At 40.9% G+C, this 21,667-nt stretch overlaps 1 protein-coding gene across 1 annotated transcript; it reads left to right on the top strand.

The window, feature by feature from the left end:
• The first annotated feature begins 295 nt into the window (after nucleotides 1-295).
• LOC124016640 (serine/threonine-protein phosphatase 6 catalytic subunit) lies at nucleotides 296-20,605 on the top strand. The gene is made up of 7 exons (XM_046332173.1): nucleotides 296-438; nucleotides 14,121-14,216; nucleotides 14,357-14,422; nucleotides 15,406-15,547; nucleotides 17,832-17,911; nucleotides 18,022-18,231; nucleotides 18,754-20,605. The coding sequence occupies exons 1-7, from the start codon at nucleotides 364-366 to the stop codon at nucleotides 19,000-19,002; spliced, it is 918 nt and encodes a 305-aa protein (XP_046188129.1). The 5' UTR covers nucleotides 296-363; the 3' UTR covers nucleotides 19,003-20,605.
• Nucleotides 20,606-21,667: the final 1,062 nt, after the last annotated feature.

Below are 21,667 nucleotides of genomic sequence, written 5' to 3'. Positions count from 1 at the left end.
CATGCACAAAGTAGATGTCCTAACCGACTTGTCAAAACTATAGTTTGTTAACAAGAAATTTGTGGAGTGGGTTGAAAAACAAGTTTTAATGACTTCAACCTAAGTGTTTATAAACACATATATATATCCATTGATTCTTGGAGAATATAACTTAAAAATGCCTCATGAGCTTAGTTCAACTGTGAGAACCCCAAATATTAGCTTGTTTTACTCCAATGTTAGCAAACATTCAATGTATTTCCATTTTTAGAGCGGTTCGTCGACGATCTTGTCAATATCGTAGATCATCTTTGTAGAAACTCGCTCGAGAACAGGAAGTTATACTCAGTTACTTCCGATTTGTCTGCGGTTGTTGTTTTTAAAATGGCGCCGTTGGACTTGGATAAGTATGTTGAGATTGCAAGACAGTGCAAATATTTACCAGAAAACGACCTAAAGGTGAGCAAGAATTTACGTTTTATTCGTGTACTTAACCAATACCGTTATGTTAGTGCATTCGATCAGGCCAATAGCCATCTTATTGCGACATCAATATTCAGAGAAACGGAAACAGCTCATTTAGGTAACGTCAGCTAGCAAGTAACTTTAACTTGCCTGTTTGTTAGTTGTGCACGTCACAAATGTTGGGGGACAAACCTAGGGGGTAATCGAGGTAGAAGAGATGTTGTATATTCTCGCTAGTAGTTAACTAGCTAGACCTGTGATGGATATGCACCTTAGAGACTACCGTTATGTACTCCACACGTTCAACTCTTACAACCACTCGTATTATAAACACACACTCAGTCAGCCTTGCTGTTCAATGGTTACTACGCAACATAAACCCCTTTCCAGCACGCGACATTCTGACGGCACTCACGGATGCGCCCGACTCTTGGTTGCAGTAAGGATGCCATCTGTGCACATTCAACATAGCCTAGATTTACTTTACGACTCCTAAATAAAATACCTTTTTGGGGTTCTCATATGCTTACAATGATTCGATTCTTGCTTGATCAGTCGATAAGATTATATTTGGTTGTGATCTTTGCACAGTAACTATTTTGGATGCAGCAGTTGTTAGCCAGAATGCTAACGCTCATTGACCGTCTGTAGCCGAAGATACATTTTACCGGTTGAAGTGTTTTAAAAATATAATGCAGTTCATTTGCGATGATGACAAACATTAAGCAGGACATTCATAAAAGCCTTAAAAAAAACAATTATAATCCTAAAGTAGTTTGAAATGCACTCTTAACCAACATGTTAATGGAGGCTTTTTTGGCTGGTATTCTGTAAGAACTTCTATGTTCTGCCACCACCTTGCGTGCAGCGCCCTCTAACGGCAATGCTTGCAAACACAGAAACGTGTGACCAAGGCATTAGATTACCACTTTATATTTCTAAATAGTCATACTTATAGCACATTCATTATCTATACAGCATATCCTATTATGTATATAATACATTGCACTCGGAATGTATTCGGACCCTTTGACCTTTTCCCACATTTTGTTACGTTACAGCCTTATTCTAAAATTGACCTCCCCCCTCATCATTCTACACACAACACCTCATAATGATGTATCAAAAAGTTAACATTTTTGTAAATGTATTACAAATAAAATTAAAATGAATCCCATTTCCATAAGTCATTAGGCTTGGCACACCTGCATTTGTGGAATTTTGCCCATTCTTCTCTGCAGATCCTATCAAGCTCTGTCAGGTTGGATGGGGAGTGTCGCTGCACAGCTATTTTCAGGTCTCCACAGATATTTGTTCAGGGTCAAGTAGGTGGCTTTTGGCAAGCTCCAAGCAGGTTGTCATGTGCCTTTTTACCGAGGAGTGGTTTCCGTCTGGCCACTCTGCCATAAAGGCCTTATTGGTGGGGTGCTGCAGAGATGGTTGTCCTTCTGGAAGGTTCTCCCATCTCCACAGAGGAACTCTAGAGCTCTGTCAGAGTGACCATCGGGTTCTTGGTCACCTTCCTTACCAAGGCCCTTCTCCCCCGATTGCTGAGTTTGGCTGGTCGGCCAGCTCTAGGAAGAGTCTTGTTGGTTCCGAACTTCTTCCATTTAAGAATGATGGAGGTCACTGTGTTCTTGGGGACCTCCAATGCTGCAGAAATGTTTTGGTACCCTTCCCCGGATCTGTGCCTTGGCATAATCCTTTCTTGGAGCTCTACGGAAAATTCCTTTGACCTCATGACTTGTGGGACCTTACATAGACATGTGTGTGCCTTTCAGAATCATGTCCAATCAATTGAATTTACCACAGGTGGACTCCAATCAAGTTGTAGAAACATCTGAAGGATGATCAATAGGTATTGTGTGTAGATTGATGAGGATTTTTATTTATTAAATCCATTTTATAATAAGGCTGTAGCGTAAGAATGTAGAAAAAGGGAAGGGCTCTGAATGCACTGTATCAGGCTATTATGCACACTACTACCTCTTATTTTATTTTGAATTATACACTTTTTCTATTGTTATTATTGTACTACAATGTTGAGTGAGCTTTTTATACCTGCTGTAAAATGTGTAGCTAATGTTCCGTGACATTTGACTTGAATAGCTAGCTGGCTTCATGGGGTGGAGGCCGCTTACTGACGTTCACTCTAGAGCTAGTTAACAATGGTTTGTGAACCATCTAGGAAGGATATCAGCACGCACATTATAACGAGTTTGCCAGTTTATAGGCCTAATAGTACTGTAGAGCTCTTTTTACTTGCACACAATATAGCTGGGTTGTCCTGTCCTGTCCCGTCCCTAGGAGTCCACCACCCTGCAGAGCCCCAATCCAATACACCACACTCAGCTTTAGGATCTTAATGAATCATTCATTGGTTTTGAGTGTGTTAGGCCAAGGCCAGAGGGACAACCCACAGGAAGTCAGATCCACCAGGGCCAGGACTGAGCAGCCCAGCTGCTAGACAGCCTAAATCTGTATCTCCACTGACATGGACATGTTTTCAGTACAGACTCCTTTAGTCGTACTCTATTCCTTGTAAGCCATCCAGACCTTATGACAGTTGCCTAGTATACCCTTAATCTTGTATTAAATCTAGTGATACTTTTCTTGACATTGTGTGAGGATAACCAACCTTCCAATTAATGGCAATGCATTTCTTCGCCACTATACATGCTTGGTTACACAGTTTAAGATAAGTCTCCAGTATCAACATTTCCAAGCAAAACAAAATAATACAGGGAGATGGGAGAATCTGTAGACATGCTGAGATAAAAGATCATTCTCTTTGCCAGCCTTCACAAGACCATAACATATGCAAATGTGTCCCCTTTTGTGGTTACATCTCCAGCAGAGGAATGACATTTCTGACTGCATGTAATTCAGTTTCACTGGCATATATTACATTCTATGGGTGGTATGCACATGACTGGGCCTTCAAACACATCTGTATCCATTCATCATCTTCAATGGCTTTTCCATATCTTCCTCACATAATGACCATCATTCTCAGATCCCAGACTGTAGCTTTAAGCTGCTGTCCTGTAGCTACTGTAGCTCAACCTATCTGCTCAAGGTGGAACTTTGTATCATTCACTGGTAGTGTTATTATACTGCAAAATTCCCCTGAGCTCTGTAGACTGGTCTTCCCTGGCTGTCTGACCCTGCTGGAAACCCTGTCACCATCTGATCCTGTCAAGACATGATGAGCGTAGTGTTGTGTACTAGAGGGCTGCATTCCTGTGGGTCCATAGAGATAAATGCGGTCTGCATCTTTCATGCTGGGAGCGGGTTTGAAAATATTTTTGTCCTACAGATGATTTGGAAACGTTCCTCTTTCTGCTTTGTATGCGTCAGCCAACTTATTGTGTTAAATGCACATATTTCTCATTATTCACACAAAGAATTCACAGCTTCAACTTCGCCTAGTGTGTGTGGTCTCATTGAAATAGAGTAAGCTGCTTGCATGGGCGGAGAATTATGTGGCAGTTAACTTGAGGAGGAAATTCTTAAATACGATTAGACTGTAGTTTACTACAGTGTCTGTAAATAGACTAAGTGCACTAATAAATTATGTAATCATCATTGAAAAGGCACAATGCGCACATAGGTTAGGCTACTGTGGTGAGTGAGCATTGCGCCTTTTCAATTTCAATAAGTGTTGATTACCTATTTTTTTTTTTTTGTGTCTGCCTGCAAATCGTCCTCATAAAAGGTAGTCTATATCGTATAGGCCTATGCAAACATAGTATTGCTGTCATCGTTCTTGCTGCTTTAAGTTCAGTAGCCATACCAGTGAGATCAGGTGTGCGTGTGGTCTCTATTAAACAGAGTAGGCTATAGCCTAGGTATGGGCGGAGAAGCATGGGATAGTTATCTTTCCAATGAAATGTACTTCTTAAATAGGCCTTTAGAGATGAAACGGTATGAACATTTCATATCACGATTATTGTGACAAATTATCACGGTATTCAGCATTATCGTGGTAATGTTGAAATGTTCAAAACCTACTGATACACACACTGAAATAATTTCACCAAGTTTTATATTGAAAACCAACAAACAAATAAAATTAGCAGCACTATGCACTTTTTGCATAAACTAGAGGTCAAATCAAATCAAATCAAATTTTATTTGTCACATTTTTGGTTAGCAGATGTTAAAAAAGTGTAAAAAGTTCCGATAATGCAGTGATAACCAACAAGTAATCTAACTAACAATTTTAAAACTACTGTCTTATTTTTGTAAGGGGATAAGGAACATGTTATTATAATGAGTGATGGTACAGAGCAGCATACAGTTGGTTATTTATACATATGAGATGAGTGTGTAGACAAAGTAAACAAAGTGGCATAGTTAAAGTGGCTAGTGATACATGTGTTACAAAGATGCAGTCGATGTTGTAGAGTACAGTATATACATATGCATATGAGATGAATAATGTTAAGTAACATTATATAAGGTAGCATTGTTTAAAGTGGATAGTGATATATTTACATCATTTCCCATCAATTCCCATTATTAAAATGGCTGGAGTTGGGTCAGTGTCAATGACAGTGTGTTGGCAGCAGCCACTCAATGTTAGTGGTGGCTATTTAACAGTATGATGGCCTTGAGATAGAAGCTGTTTTCAGTCTCTCGGTCCCAGCATGGTTGATGCACCTTACTGACCTCGATATTGGATGATAGCGGGGTGAACAGGCAGTGGTTCGGGTGGTTGATGTCCTGATGATCTTTATGGCCTTCCTGTAACAACGGGTGGTGTAGGTGTCCTGGAGAGCAGGTAGTTTGCCCCCGGTGATGCATTCAGTCCTCACTACCCTCTGGAGAGCCTTTTGAGGGCGGAGCAGTTGCCGTTATCCAGGCGGTGATACAGCCCGCCAGGATGCTGGATAGTCATCTGTAGAAGTTTGTAGTGCTATTACATTCAAACAGAATTTGCCATTTTTGGGTGCCGATTTAAAAAATAAAAATAATATATATTTTAAAAGTAAATATTTTTTATTTTAAATGTAATATTATTATTTTTTATACCTTTATTTAACTAGGAAAGTCAGTTAAGAACACATTCTTATTTTCAATGACGGCCTAGGAACGGTGGGTTAACTGCCTCGTTCAGGGGCAGAAAGACAGATTTTCACCTTGTCAGCTCTGGGGCAACCAATCTTGCAACATTACAGTTAACTAGTCCAACGCAATAACGACCTGCCTCTCTCGTTGCACTCCAGAAGGAGGCTGCCTGTTGCTGGTTGCAGTAAGCCAAGGAAGGAGCTAGCATTAAACTTATCTTAAAAAACAACCATAATCACTAGTTAACTACACATGGTTGATATTACTAGATATTATCTAGCGTGTCCTGCGTTGCATATAATCTGACTGAGCATACAAGTATCTGACTAAGCGGTGGTAGGCAGAAGCAGGCAGGTAAACATTCATTTACATTTACATTTAAGTCATTTAGCAGACGCTCTTATCCAGAGCGACTTACAAATTGGATAGTCAACTATACAACTTCTACTATTACATTCAAACAGCACTTTTGTGCATTTTGCCAGCAGCTCTTCGTTGTGCGTCAAGCATTGCGCTGTTTATGACTTCAAGCCTATCAACTCCCGAGATGAGGCTGGTGTAACCGAAGTGGAATGGCTAGCTAGTTAGCGCGCGCTAATAGCTTTATAAACGTTACTCGCTCTGAGCCTTCTTGTAGTTGTTCCCCTTGCTCTGCATGGGTAACGCTGCTTCGATGGTGGCTGTTGTTGTTGTGTTGCTGGTTCGAGCCCAGGAAGGAGCGAGGAGAGGGACGGAAGCTATACTGTTACACTGGCAATACTAAAGTGCCTATAAGAACATCCAATAGGCAAAGGTTAATGAAATACAAATGGTATAGAGTGAAATTGTCCTATAATTCCTACCACCAGCTTTCAAGGCCTCCGGGATGCAGCTGTCAGTGTCAACTTTTGCAGCCTCAGGCTCATCAAAAAGCTAATTTTGAAGCGGGGGTCAATGAAACAAGCCATGTGCATGACTCTTTGCCTTCTCTGTGTATCTGTTGTTAAGGTCTTCTCTCATTACTCTTTTCATCTCCTTGGTCAGGGTTGACTCCATATCCTTTTACCACCAGAACATCACAGGTGATGTGGTCCAGGACAGGCTTGTGTCGGAGGCAAGTGCATCTGTAAACTTGCTCAGAGGTTCAAGGAGCTGGCACAGTTGCTCCATGACAATTATGACGGCGTCCTTGGGCATCAGATCCTCTTTCTCCAGCCAAACTGTCTGCTGGTGGCTGAGGAAACGCTCAAGCATCTTGCGTGTAGCTCCCCATCGGGTCACCACATCATGGATCAGAGCCTTCTGTGGCATGTTGAGGGCAGCTAGCTTTTCTCTCAGTTCTCTCCTTCTCTTCCAGCTCCGTGAGAAGCCTTGGACCAGATGACGGCAGGCCTTGACTGCTGTGTCAACTCTCTGAATTTTCAGAGCCTTTGAGATGGTCAGGTTCAAATGATGGCCAAAGCACCAAAGCCACAGATCTGGGACCTGTTCAAAAGCCTTGATCATGTTTGTTGCGTTGTCTGTGGTTACGCAGGCCAGGTCTTTCTTGTTGATTCCCAAATCTTCCAGCATAATCTCCAAAAACTCTGTTGTGAGAGGAGTGATCTTCTGGGAAGTACTGTGTTTCCAGGCAGTTTGATTCCAGTTGCCAGTCTGGGGTAATGGATAGTGAAGCCGATGTAGGGTTGAACCACCCCCCTGCTTTCATTGGTCCAGAGGGTTTGCTGCAACCACTGACATGTGCCTTTGAGCCAAACTTTTTCCGACATTCGCTTTAACCTGGTTGTACAGATTTGGGATTTCAGTCTTCGAAAATAATCTTTTGTGATGTCACTTTGTAGTGAGGCACGGCAACCTTCATCAGCCTCAGAAAGCCAGGCCTCTCAACAATATGAAATGGCATCATGTCCTTTGCAATGTAATATGAAAGGGCTGCAGTGAAGTCTTTAGCATGTTTTGATGTGGGTGCATAAGCATCCTGCCTTTTTTAAATGCTTCCTGGAGTGTTTTTCACAACTGTAGATGAGGGACCAGTAGCATCAAATCAAAGTTTCAAATCAAATAGTCAGCAGACACACGACACATACAGCAGCAGAACAATGTGTTTTTACAAGACTAGGTAACACTGAAAGCTTCAGTTTACATTATTGACAAGCACGTTCCCCCATTCCGAAGTCCCCACATTATTCTTTGAGTTAAAAGTTAACTTACCTTTCCTTCACTATAAAGTAGTGGGTGATGGTCATGAGATTTGAAGTGTTGCCCTCTTAAATAAAAAATGTTTTTGTGCATGTTCTACAAGCAGGGTGACCATGTTTTAATTTTCAGTTTCCCTCAGCACTCTTGTAAAACCCAAAGGCTTGAAAAATGTCCCTTGAGCCGTCACTGCTTTCCGCCATGTTTTCACACAAAGCAAAACCCACATTGCATGCTGCGCCTGCATCAGACTGTTGCTAACTAAATCAAACACTGTTTTAATGATACTAAACATTTGAAACGCTAACCGTCGGGAATTTTATCGCGAAACTGGTAACCGTTTTATTCCGAGGCCTATGATTAAAACCTCTTTAGGATAGGGGACGGTTCTGTCCCACTTGGGCAAAAAAACAGGGAAAATGCAGCGCGGCAAGTAAAAAAAATGATATAAAAATCAAACTTTCATTAAATCACACATGTAAGATACTCAATTAAAGCTACACTCATTGTGAATCCAGCCAACATGTCAGATTTTATAAAGGCTTTTCGGCGAACGCATAAGAAGCTATTATCTCATGATAGCACAGTAGTAAACAAAGAGTAGCATATTTCAACCCTGCAGGCACTACACAACGCAGAAATAAAATATAAAACATGCATTACCTTTGACGAGCTTCTTTTGTTGGTACTCCAATATGTCCTATAAACGTCACAATTGGTCCTTTTGTTCGATTTAATTTGGTCAATATATATCCAAATGTCCATTTATTTGACGCGTTTGATCCAGAAAAAAACAACTTCCAAAAAACGCAACGTCACTACAAAAAATGTATAAAGTTACCTATAAACTTTGCCATAATATTTCAAACTACTTTTTGTAATACAACGTTAGGTATTTTTAATCATTACTAATCGATCAAATTTTATACTGGTCGATCTGTGTTCAATACAGGAAGACAACAAACCAACGCTACTTTTCACGTCCTGCGCAACTCACAACAGTGTTACCAGGTTCCTAGATGGCCTACTTCTTCATTGTACAAATGAATAACCTCAACCAAATTCCAAAGACTGGTGACATCCAGTGGAAGCGGTAGGAACTGAAAACAGGTTCCTAAGAAATATCATTTGCTAATGGGAACACAGTGAACAGATGGAGACCAAAAAAATAATAATCTGAACGGTTAGTCCTCAGGGTTTTGTCTGCTACATAAGTTCTGTTATACTCACAGACATTATTCAAACAGTTTTAGAAACTTCAGTGTTTTCTATCCAAATCTACTATTAATATGCATATCTTATATTCCTGGCATGGCTTGCGTCCCACTTGAAAAAAAAACAGGGAAATAATGATATAAAATCAAACATTCATTAAATCACACATGTAAGATACTCAATTAAAGCTACACTCATTGTGAATCAAGCCAACATGTCAGATTTTTAAAAGTTTTTCTGCGAAAGCACTAATAGCTTCTTAATGTTATGTCAATAAAGAGGGTAGCATATTTCAAACCTGCAGGCGCTACACAAAACGCTGGAATAAAATATAAAACATGCATTACCTTTGACGAGCTTCTTTTGTTGGCACTCCAATATGTCCCATAAACATCACAATTGGTCCTTTTTTTAATATAATTCTGTCCATATATACCCAAAATGTCCAGTTATAAAGCGCGTTTGATCCAGAAAAAAACAGCTTACACAAACACGTCACTGCAAAACATTTCAAAAGTTGCCTATAAACTTTGCCAAAATATTTCAAACTACTTTTGTAATACAACTATAGGTATTTTTAAAAGTTAATAATCGATCAAATTGTAAACGGGGCAATCTGTATTCAATACAGCAAGTAAACAAACCATGCTCCTTTTTACGTCTTGCGCAACTCTCAATAGTGTAACGTTGTTCCAAAGACTGGTGACATCCAGTGGAAGTGGTAGGAACTTAAAAATGGTTCCTATCAAATATCCCTTGGCAAAGACAACTGAGGGAGCAGTCAGAGGCAAAAAAATCTGAACAGTTAGTCCTCTGGGTTTTGCCTGCTACGTAAGTTCTGTTATACTCACAGACATGATTCAAACAGTTTTAGAAACTTCATAGTGTTTTCTATCCACATATACTAATAATATGCGTATCTTATATTCCTGGCATAAGTAGGAGGAAGTTGAAAATGGGCACGCTATTTATCCAAAAGGGAAAATGCTGCCCCCTATACCATAAAAGGTTAAGAAGTTAACTATACATGGTTGACGATATTACTAGTATACCTAGCTTGTCCTGCGTTGCATATAATCTATGCAGTGCCTTGCATTCTGTGCATCAGAGTCAGGGTATATGCAGCAGTTCGGGCCGCCTGGCTCGTTGCGAACTGTGTGAAGACTATTTCTTCCTATAACAAAGACAGCCAACTTTGTCAACGGGATGATTTAACAAAAGCCCATTTGTGATTAAAGCACAAATCGTTGCACGAATGTACCTAACCATAAATGTCAATGCCTTTCTTTAAATTAATACACAGAAGTATATTGTTTTAAACCTGCATATTTTGTTAAAAGAAATTCAAGTTAGCAGGCAATATTAAACTAGGGAAATTGTCACGTCTCTTGCGTTCACTGCACGCAGAGTTGGGGTATATGCAACAGTTTGGGCCGCCTGGGTCGTTGCGAACTAATTTGCCAGAATTATGACATAACATTGAAGGTTGCGCAATGTAACAGCGATATTTAAACTTCTGGATGCCACCCGTTAGATAAAATACGGAACGGTTCCGTATTTCACTGAAAGAATAAACATTTTGTTTTCGAAATTATCGTTTCCGGATTTGGCCATTATTAATGACCTACGGCTTGTATTTCTTTGTTATTATATTATAATTAAGTCTGATTTGATAGAGCAGTCTGACTGAGCGGTGGTAGGCAGCAGCAGGCTCGTAAGCATTCATTCAAACAGCACTTTACTGCGTTTGCCAGAAGCTCTTCGCAATGCTTCAAGCAGTACATATTTGATCATCCAATAGTCAAAGGTATATGAAATACAAATGGTATAGAGAAATAGTCCTATAATAACTACAACCTAAAACTTTTTACCTGGGAATATTGAAGACCCATGTTAAAAGGAACCACCAGCTTTCATATGTTCTGAGCAAGGAACTTACACGTTAGCTTTTTTACATGGCACATATTGCACTTTTACTTTCGCATGATTTAATTGAGACTAAATTGATTTTATTGATGTATTATATTAAGTTAAAATAAGTGTTCATTCAGTATTGTTGTAATTGTCATTTTTACAAAAAAGTGTATGTGTGTGTAAAAATCGTTTGATTAATCGGTATCTGCTTTTTTTGGTCCTCCAATAATCAGTATCGGCGTTGAAAAATCATAATCTGTTCGAACCACTGGACGCGTGCAGGGTGCCATCTTTCTGGTCTGATATGTTAATTCTTAAACCATTTTATACAGTTTGTTCAAAAATGCGGTTTGTGAGGTTGAAACGCTCTCTGACCTCAGTGGAGGGGTTGGTGACTACTTAATTGTACAAGGTTATAGAAACCATTTCCTCTGAGTTTCTAAAATCACATCCCTCTATTAACAAAAACACAAATGTTTCATATTCTATACACAACGCATGGACACTTCACACATACAGTGGGGCAAAAAAGTATAATTTGCAAATAAATTCATTAAAAATCCTACAATGTGATTTTCTGGATTTTTTTTTTCTTCTCATTTTGTCTGTCATAGTTGAAGTGTACCTATGAAAATTACAGATCTTTTTAAAGAACTTACAATTGGTGGCTGAAAATAACTGTATAGTGTGTATACTTTTCAAGTTACAGAAGTTAACATTTTTAATGACAAAATAACAGCCGAAATGACATTCTTTAGATCGCCTCTGACCATTCCCACGTTCTTTGTTTGAAGTTCTGTTCCAGTATTTGTTTTAGAACGTGTTAGTTTTGGCAGAAAAATGTCTATGTAGACAAAGGCACATTCCTGTGGCAGCTGAATGTTCTGTCCTTGATTTTCATTAAGGAGTAAGCTGCCCCCCCCCCACACACCAGTTCCCTCTTCCCCCCCTCTGTGGGTGAGAGGGTCTTTTTTTAAATCCATTTATTTTAAAGCTGATCTAATCTATTTGGATCCTTACATCAACTTCAATCTATCAATCTATTTGGATACAGTACATACAGTACATCAACTTGCGAAAGCCAGCCAAGTTAATTTACTTCTGAAACGGAACAAAACAAAGGCTACAAAACATTTCCATACAAACAGATGTTAGTAGTACTATCAATAATAGCCAATACACACTAGTTTCGTTTTTTCCTGTGAAGTTCAACAGCAGTTCACCTTGCCAGCGACATCAGTCAACTAAAGAGTAGCCAGTTAATGCTCTGCTTGCTTTTACAACTCAGCGAAGGAGCGCAACACACATGCATACATACATGCACACACACTGAACTATGCTCAACTCTCCCCGTACTGGTTTAGCCAGCATTCACACAGCCTGTCAGCCCTCTCTGTGGAGTCCTTGCTGTCCTAAATCCAGCCGGCTGAACACTCTGATGTGCCTGCATGGTCCTAAAGCACACCATTGCTGCTATTTGTATCACATTGCAATGATAAAACTGCGGGTGGACAAAAAATGCAATTTCAGATTTTGGGGGGTGCATGACCCCTGTCCCCAATGAAAGTTGTGCCCCTGATCAAAAATATTTCACAGCTGTTTAGCTGGTACAATGAATCTCTACACACTATACTAGCTTATTTTGTCACACACACTAAAATTAGGCTAACTATTAGTTTTAGTAACCAGGAAATGGCAGGAGCGATTTCTGCATTCTGCAATTTTAATTTGAAGTTCCCTGTTCTTTGTCAGACTTCTCACAAAAACAAGCATAACGCTGTGAAATGTCAATTGCGCCCTGACTGGCTGATTACACCGCTCGTGTTGTGTGCGCGAGCATTGCAAAATAAATTCCGGAACCTATATTATTCAAATATTGCACCCACACTGCTCGCACATGCCAACGAGCGTCTGCGTTACCAAGGGCTAAAATAGAAATCAGTTCTATTTCTGACGCAGATTGTGGTGCAAGTCCTGCCTCTCCCATCTCCTCATTGGTTAATAGAAGCAGTTACCCACGTGCCATCCCCTCATTGGTTATACCCACGTGGGTGACTGAAAGACGAACGAGGTCGGTGGCGGTAAATGCACCTAATTTATGAAAGTTGCCAGTCGCAATATAAAGTCAAGAGAAGAAAAAGTCTGGAAGGAGAAGAGATGACTAGAGAAACTATTAGATTGACCGTTTTTATATGTAAATTACATTTACATTTACATTTAAGTCATTTAGTTTATCCAGAGCGACTTACAAATTGGTGCATTCACCTTATGACATCCAGTGGGACAGTCAAACAATAGTGCATCTAAAACTTAGGGGGTGGGGTGAGAGGGATTACTTAACCTATCCTAGGTATTCCTTAAAGAGGTGGGGTTTCAGGTGTCTCCGGTAGAGGACCTTGAGTATTTCAGGTTCAATTACAACTCAATGTTTATATCCCAGGACAAATTAGCTAGCAAGTGCAAGCTAACTAGCTAAATTGCCATAAATGTTTAATGCTTTTCGACCTGTCCCCAAATGAATATAATTGGTTCAGAGTTTGTTTTGATATTTTAACCTGCGTGTCGTGACCGCGTTTGGTGTGGGGGGACAAAATACATTTATGCGCGATGGGGCACGCGCGCAGCCAGTTTGGGTTCCGTGTGAGCGTGTACGGCAAGCTTTTTATTTTTCAACACCTTTTTAGATTTAATTCTGCTCATGTCATGCTAATGTAGCTATTTGTGGCCCGCGGAAACCACTTCGAAGACGAGACGACCACAAAATGCGGAATCCTCAAAAGTTTCGCAAAGAAAGCTGCACTGCTCTGACAACAGAGCTCAATGTTTATTATCAGGTGTTTTAGGCTATGAAATCTGACTTTTGGCCGATAACGATATGTTAAAGACCCCACTGAATGATTCAGAACATGAACAATCATATTTGTCTTGGTAACATGTATATTAGGACACAAGTAAGTAAAAAGTCATCACCAAAGTGGGGTTTCACCCACTCTGGTCAGAGGGGAACACACTCTACAACCCTCAAACTCAACTCTGGACATCGAAGCCAGTTCCACTGTGTTTTATTTATTGTTCCCCTCTAATCAGGGACTGGTTTTAGACCAGGTAGGACAGAAAACCAGCAGGCTTCGGGCCTCGTGGCGTAAGAGTTAAATACCGTTGCCCTGCAACATTATTTCAATTCTGATATCTTTAACGTTAACAAATTCAAATAGGGTAGTGTCAAAATATCAGTCGGCCCAACGTGCAAGTGTTATTTGTCAGCCTGCTAATTGTGTCATGTGTCTCACCCCTCACAGAGATTATGTGACTACGTATGTGATTTGCTGCTCGAGGAATCAAATGTTCAACCAGTATCCACTCCCGTCACTGTTTGTGGAGACATTCATGGCCAGGTAATATCTCATTTTCTTTTTGATACCTTTCCCAAATTCATTTGTTCTCTTACTATGCACATTTTAAACACCTCAATTTTTATGGTAGTATGATCCACTTGCCGTGAATGTGAAATTGTCTTTCTGATCCCGGTCTCTAGTTTTATGACCTATGTGAACTCTTCAGAACTGGCGGACAAGTTCCAGACACAAACTACATTTTTATGGTAAGAAGTTGTTTTTAAACTGTTCTGTAGCAGGGATAATATTGAGTATGGTAAGAAATCAAATGTTATTTGTCACGTACACATGGTTAGCAGATGTTAATGCGAGTGTAGCGAAATGCTTGTGCTTCTAGTTTGGACAGTGCAGTAATATCTAACAGGTAATCTAGCGATCCCCAACAACTACCTAATACACACATGGCCGAGCTGCATAGGCAATGTGCAATAGATGGTATAAAATACAGTATATACATGTGATATGAGTAATGTAATATATGTAAACATTATTAATAAAATACAGTACAGTATACATGTGATGCATAGTAATGTAATACAGTATACATGTGATGCATAGTAATGTAATATATGTAATACAGTATACATGTGATGCATAGTAATGTAATATATGTAATACAGTATACATGTGATGCATACCTATGCATAGTCACTTTGCCCCCACCTACATGTACAGATTACCTCAACTAGCCTGTATCCCTGCACACTGACCCGGTACCGGTGCCCCCTGTGTATATAGCCTCGTTATTGTTACTTTTTATTTTAGTCTACTTGGTAAATATTTTCTTCTTCGTGAACTGCACTGTTGGTTAAGGGCTTTTCAGTAAGCATTTCACGGTAAAGTCTACACTTGTTGTAGTCTTATCATGTGGCAAATAAAGTTTATGAGAAATGTAAGATATGTAAACATCATAAATAAAATACAGTATATACATGTGATATGAATAATGTAATATGTAAACATCATAAATAAAATGCAGTATATACAGTCCATGTGATATGAATAATGTAAGATATGTAAATATTATTATAGTGGCATTGTATGAAGTGACTAGTGATCCATTTATTAAAGTGGCCAGTGATTGGGTCTCCATGTAGGCAGCAGCCTCTGAGTTAGTGATTGCTGTTTAAAAACTGGATGACTTGAGATTGCTCTGAACCCTGGTCAGTGACGGTCTCTGTTTCCTCAGGGAGACTTTGTGGACAGGGGATACTACAGCTTGGAGACGTTCACGTACCTGCTAGCCTTAAAAGCCAAGTGGCCGGACCGCATCACGCTTCTACGAGGAAATCACGAAAGCAGGCAGATCACACAGGTGTACGGCTTTTACGGTGAGCAACATGCCTAATTGCTGGGGGCACATCAACTCGAACAACACATAAGACCATATGTATACTTCTAGGGTCTCGTGCCCTAGTTATTGTGACTGCTAACTTACTGGTTCTAACTAAATGAACAAACAAATAAGTCATTTATAAGTTGACTTTCTTGGCTTATTCCTTTAAGCCCCTAGTGGCACGAAGAGCCTCGAGTGCATCTCCAGCAGACTCTGTTCGGAGGGGTTTTCTTGACCTCATTCCAGGTGGTTCCTGCCTTCTTTGTCTCCTCATTTGGCCCGCATGCTCAGTGTCGCCCTAGATCATGTGAACAGTGACGTCAGGGTACTGGCTACAATTTTGTTGTGCATCCCCCCCCCCCCACACTTCTGCAGCATCATGACATCGACTATTCCTGAGGCCTCAGCGCCCTTTGAGGGAGGAAAATCTCCACATAGTTTTGCGAACAGGTGTGCACGAAGTGGCTGTGGTTTGCTGTAGTTAACTATTGAAGTTAACTGCTGCTGTATACTGTATCTCCGAGTTCTGTGCTCTGCTCATTTGCCACCAGTTGCTCTTGGTGTGTCATACAATGCGTCCATATGGCAGAGGGAGACTCATTCATAACTAGAGTGCAGAGGTCTGGCTGCTGTCCCGGGATAGATGGAGCCCCATCTGTGCAAAAGCCCAACATTCGATCCCATATGGAATCTGTTTTTTGTCAATATACAGTGCATTCGGAAACGATTCAGACCCCTTCCTTCCACAACTTATTACGTTACAGCCTTATTCTAAAATGGGGGGTGTGATTTATGAACCACTGAAACACCTGTTTGGCCCCGCGCCACTCGTTCCTGTGCTTGGTGAAGAGTGGTGTTAAATTGAAGGAATGAATCCGAGCCTCACGCTTATCACCTGTGGAAGGTTGGGCTTCCAGCGAGGCGTGGATTTCGTTGGCCTTGGCAAGTGGGATTGTTTTAGACCCTTCAACCGAAGTCGCGAGATTGCGACTCCTCCTAGTATGTTGTACCTAATTTCCCTCCTTCAGGGAACAGTAATTATAGTTAGAACATTACGTTTTGGATTCTCTGCAGATGTTCTGTGTCAGCGACCTCCTTTCCTCTATAAGAATCCAGGTTGCATCTGAGAGCCACTCTTTCCGATTGTTTGCCTTACAGCCCGTGGACGTACAGACCAACTTTCTGACCAGGTGTTGTTAACATGGTCCACTGCTTGTCTAGTGTGTTTTTCCTCAGTGAAGTGTGAGATGGTGCGGAAACTGTTCTGCAGCGTGACAGTTTGTCTCCTACATCGGTTGTGTTCTGAGGCTCTGGGTATTGAACTTGTGATGTGGTTTTTTACTTGGCATCTTTTTAAAGCTCTCAGCTTGGTTTTGAGGTTCCCACGACCAGATGGTGGTCGGAGGCAATGTCAGTGCCTCTCCTAACCCTGAAGTCAAGTAAGCTCCTTCTTCAGTTGCCCTCTGGTGATATTTTCGAGTCCCAGGTTGCTTTATGGATTCTCTTGTGGGAAAGATGTGCTCTCCTACAACTAGGTTGTTTATGGCACAGAAGTGAATTGCTCTCCCCCACAAGGGGACCATTTTGTCTGACCAAGGCCATGAACCCCCATTATGGTGTCTTTACCTATCTTGGGTGTTGCATCATAAACTGCTTGTAGATTCTCGTAATAGAGTTGTTCTGATTCCTCCATTGTTTATAGGTGTGTAGCATTGGACAATGGTGACTTTCCTGGCTTTGTAGTTAAACCTTGCTGTGATGGTCCTTGTTGAAACTGCCTCCCATTATGTGTGGTCTTCATTCTCATGTCCTGAATAGGCAATCACTTCCCGTTTTGATAGTGTGGTCCAACCTGCACCATTCCAGCAAGCTTCAGCTAGTTGTTGTATTCCTTTTATAACTTGGGCTTCTTGTGCTGCTTTTCCTGCTTAGTACGTTGTACAGACATTCCAGGTCCCAAGTTGGATTGAGGTGTTGGTTGTAAGAAGATTTTTTTCCACAGGCTGGTTTCCCCGAATGCTTTCACCAGTCTACATCATTAGTCCCCTCGGGAAGGTGCGGGCTCCATTTTTATTTTTTAGTTTAATTTGCATTGTTAGGTTTCTGTAACAGCATTTTGTTTTAACCAACAGCCTTTTGTTTTAACAACCTGAAGAACCAATTTATAGGTTACTAATGTGTAATTATACATTTTTTCCATTATCTGTGAATGTTGTACCATAAAAAGAAGCACTACCAGAATTATGTGTGAAGTGTAATATATGTATATATTTTTGCAGATGAGTGCCAAACGAAATACGGAAATGCAAACGCCTGGCGATACTGCACTAAAGTGTTTGACATGCTAACAGTAGCTGCTGTAAGTCCAGCCATTGATTTAAATTATAAAAATAAAAAAATGGGTGCTTTTGTTATGTTACATTTTCCCACACTTATGAGTCTATAACTAATAGGAGTTTCTGACCACAGTTGATAGACGAGCAGGTCCTTTGTGTGCATGGTGGTCTTTCACCTGACATCAAGACCCTGGACCAGATCCGCACAATTGAGCGCAACCAAGAGATTCCCCACAAGGGGGCCTTCTGTGACCTGGTGTGGTCGGACCCAGAGGATGTGGACACCTGGGCCATCAGTCCGCGAGGTGCAGGCTGGCTCTTTGGCGCCAAGGTCACTAATGAGGTAAATGCATCAAATTGTTCTCCTGTGGAGAGGGGTAACTACCAGAGGGGATTATGATAAATACAGGCCTTGACGGGCTTCGAGACTGACTGTTTTGGTTGCATTTATTGTCTCGCCTCCTGTCAATCACAAGGCATCATTGCCTATGCAGAAAGTAAGTGACATGGTCATTCTAACTATCGACACCTTCAGTGCTTGAATTGTAAACTGAGGGGGTGACTGTCCTGGGGTTTATGCCCTAGCACAACACCGCCGATTCAAATAATCAAAGGTTAAAGATGGGTTGGTTATTTGAATCCGCTCTAGTGCTAGGGCAAAGCAACGTGCACCCAGGGTGGGCACCAGGACCGTGTTTGGGAAACCCTGATCTAGGGGGGTTAAGGGGGCAACTTTTGATCGCACATGTGGGAAAAGTTCATCTGTAGCCTTGATGGAGTTCTAAGTGGAACGGACTCTTTGGGGGCGCACCTCACCTATGTTGAATACCGAGTTACATCCATGATCCTTCTTTCCCAATTGCAGTTTGTTCACATCAACAATCTGAAGCTGATCTGCCGTGCACACCAGCTGGTCCACGAGGGCTACAAGTTCATGTTCGATGAGAAGCTGGTGACGGTGTGGTCCGCGCCCAACTACTGTTACCGCTGTGGAAACATTGCCTCCATCATGGTCTTCAAGGACGTGAACACACGGGAGCCCAAGCTGTTCCGCGCCGTGCCCGACTCTGAGCGGGTCATCCCTCCCCGAACAACAACACCTTACTTCCTCTAATGACCAGCCATTTTGTTCAGTTCCAAAATAACCCCCAGCCTCTTCCCCTTGCCCCTATCCCTTTTGGTGTTTGCAGTCTTAAGGGAGGGGATTGGTGTAACTAAGAAATATCACAATGGTCTGGTCCATGACCACAGCTCTTGTCCCTTCAATGTTTATAGATCTGAGGGAATGAGATGGGTGTTTTCAATATGATAGAAGCTCCCCTATACCTCATTAGAAGGTGGAGCTGTCACTAGTTTGTTTACTTTACGCCTGTCTGATCCTTTCAGATCTACAAACACCAAAGTGATAGATGCTTCAATCAGTCAATTGATTCACATCAGCAGTTGTCGCAAAGTGCTTTAACAGATTTCCAGCCTAAAACCCCAAAAAGCAAGCAATGCAGATCGTGATGCACAGTGGCTAGGAAAAACTCCAGAAAGGCAGGAACCTAGGAAGAAACCTAGAGAGGAACCAGGCTCTGAGGGGTGGCCTGTCCTCTTCTGGCTGTACCAGGTGGATATTATAAGATTACATGTCCATTTTGGCCAGATTGTTCTTCAAGATGTTTAAACAGTCATAGATGACCAGTGCAGGGTCAAAAAATAGTCAGTGGTTATAGAAGGTGCAACAGGTCAGCACCTCGAGTACATGTCATTTGGCAGAACAGCAGATGCTTCTGGGCTGAATCTTCTAATGGGTTTAGAGCAGCTATCTATATATTTTGTTATACCTATCTGGTTCCTTGTTATCTGCAAAGAGGTTTAGGTTAACGGTTTTGGGACTGGGCTATTGTCCCCACTGTTAACTACCCCCACCCACCCCCAGCTTCTCCCAAGGGGACTTGCATCTCTCTGTCTCCATTTATGTCCTGAAATATACATTCTCAGACCTTCCTCTTCCCTTGAAAGTATTTGATGTTGCCGAATGTGTTTTTATTTGCTTTTTTTTTTTTTTTTTACAGATAACATTGCTGTATTGTATGAATTGAGTCAAAAGTCCCGTTGGCCCCTCATTTCAATTGAAGCCCCATCTTCATACATTACTACGTGCCAATGCACCTGCTTTAATTTATACTCCCTCAAATTCCATTCGATGGTAGTAAATGGGACCTGCATTTCCAATAAAATTGAATTGTATGAGTACTCGATGTTCTGCAGCTTTGTGCATATTTAAGTCATTCATCTGCTCTGCTTCTTTATAGGGTTGTCATATGATGCCTCGGAGGAATTCCTTTGAATTCCTTTGATTGCACTGTGTCACAGAATTCCATGTTAACTATTGAATGGAGTTTCAGTGGTGTGTTTTGAGTGTTATTGTTCCAACTGGGTCGATATTGCAATTATGGCTAAAAGCATGTCACCCGATAATATGGTCTTTCTCAGATGTAACCTATAGAAAACTTATTTCCACCAAAGACAGCAATTGAAGTATCTCGTTGTTGATTTTTTTAAACCAGATCACAGTCTATGGGGACTGAGTGGGTTATGATGCTTTTGTACATTCAAATAATTGTATTGATTTATTGTTCCTATTTTTTTCTGCTCTGATTTGTTGTATTTTATTATTGTAGACTGCAACCCATATACCAATTGAAAATAAAAGGCCTTTACTAATTTAAGTACCTGTTTGTGTTTTTGTTGAAAAAGATCTGAGAAATCTCTTCTAATGGTGGTTGATGCATTGGTGTTAGAAGTGGGATGGCGCAACTCCCTGCAAGGGTGTAAACTCTAAACTTTGCCTTGGCTTGAAGTCAGGGTTTCAGCCCTGCAGTGGTTGCACTGATTTCCATTTTGGTTGCATAATTTAGGGATTCACAGCAAACTTTTTAATTTGGCACACTGAAACTAGAGCCCATAAGTAACTTTGTCAAAAAGAATGGCACTGATTGGCCTATAGGTGGTGCTGTTATAAGCAGTCTCACTTGAACCCTCATCCATCACCTGTTTGACCTAGAGACTTGACACTTTGTATCGGTTTCTTTCCTCATGCTGAACAAATTTGCCCCAAGGACCCATAAGGTCTGTCAGGATAGATTTTCCTCCATCTTGGACATTTTGGAAAAACTTTCCATGAACCATAAAATCCAAATGACACCATTCAGTACGTAGGCTTATGGTACATCTCTTAACCTAGTTTGTGAAAATCTAAGTGATCGAGCCCAGTTATTGATAAATCTATGTGTCTATTTAAATCCTTTGTAAATCCCCTCCACAATGGCCTACCAACTTGAAACTTAGGATCATCAAAGACATTACCATGATGAACCAGGTTGTTTGGCATTGATATCTGTACTTATTTTTTAAAACTATTAATAATTCACTTTTTTGACTATAACGCTAATTCTTAAAATAATTAGGACTAAAAGTCAAGTCATCAAATGTGGTCTTTGGACTCATCACAATAGTCCCTAAAGAGTTCATCTTCGAACGCATCAATGTTATTAACACACATGACCAAAGGTAAGTGGACACCTGCTTGTCGAACATCTCATTCCAAAATCATGGGCATCAATACGGAGTTGCCCCCCCTTCTGGGAAGGCTGTCCACTAGATGTTGGAACATTGCTGTGGGTACTTGCTTCCATTCAGCCACGAGCATTAGTGAGGTCGGGCACTGATTAGGCCTAGTAGTTGGAGTTCCAGGAAAGGGCCTTCCCCAAGCTGTTGCCACAAAGTATGAA

Source organism: Oncorhynchus gorbuscha, linkage group LGY, assembly GCF_021184085.1.
Source record: "Oncorhynchus gorbuscha isolate QuinsamMale2020 ecotype Even-year linkage group LGY, OgorEven_v1.0, whole genome shotgun sequence".
NCBI lineage: Eukaryota > Metazoa > Chordata > Actinopteri > Salmoniformes > Salmonidae > Oncorhynchus > Oncorhynchus gorbuscha.
The sequence above is the reverse complement of the archived record's forward strand: the minus strand, read 5'-3'. Positions and strand labels throughout refer to the sequence as shown.

What these genes read in the sequence shown, in the direction of transcription:
- LOC124016640 (XM_046332173.1), top strand. Translation starts at nt 364, where the DNA reads ATGGCGCCGTTGGACTTGGATAAGTATGTTGAGATTGCAAGACAGTGC. An exon ending in ACATGCTAACAGTAGCTGCT is followed by an intron (nt 17,912 to 18,021) that starts GTAAGTCCAGCC and finishes TTCTGACCACAG; the next exon opens with TTGATAGACGAGCAGGTCCT. An exon ending in GCGCCAAGGTCACTAATGAG is followed by an intron (nt 18,232 to 18,753) that starts GTAAATGCATCA and finishes TCCCAATTGCAG; the next exon opens with TTTGTTCACATCAACAATCT.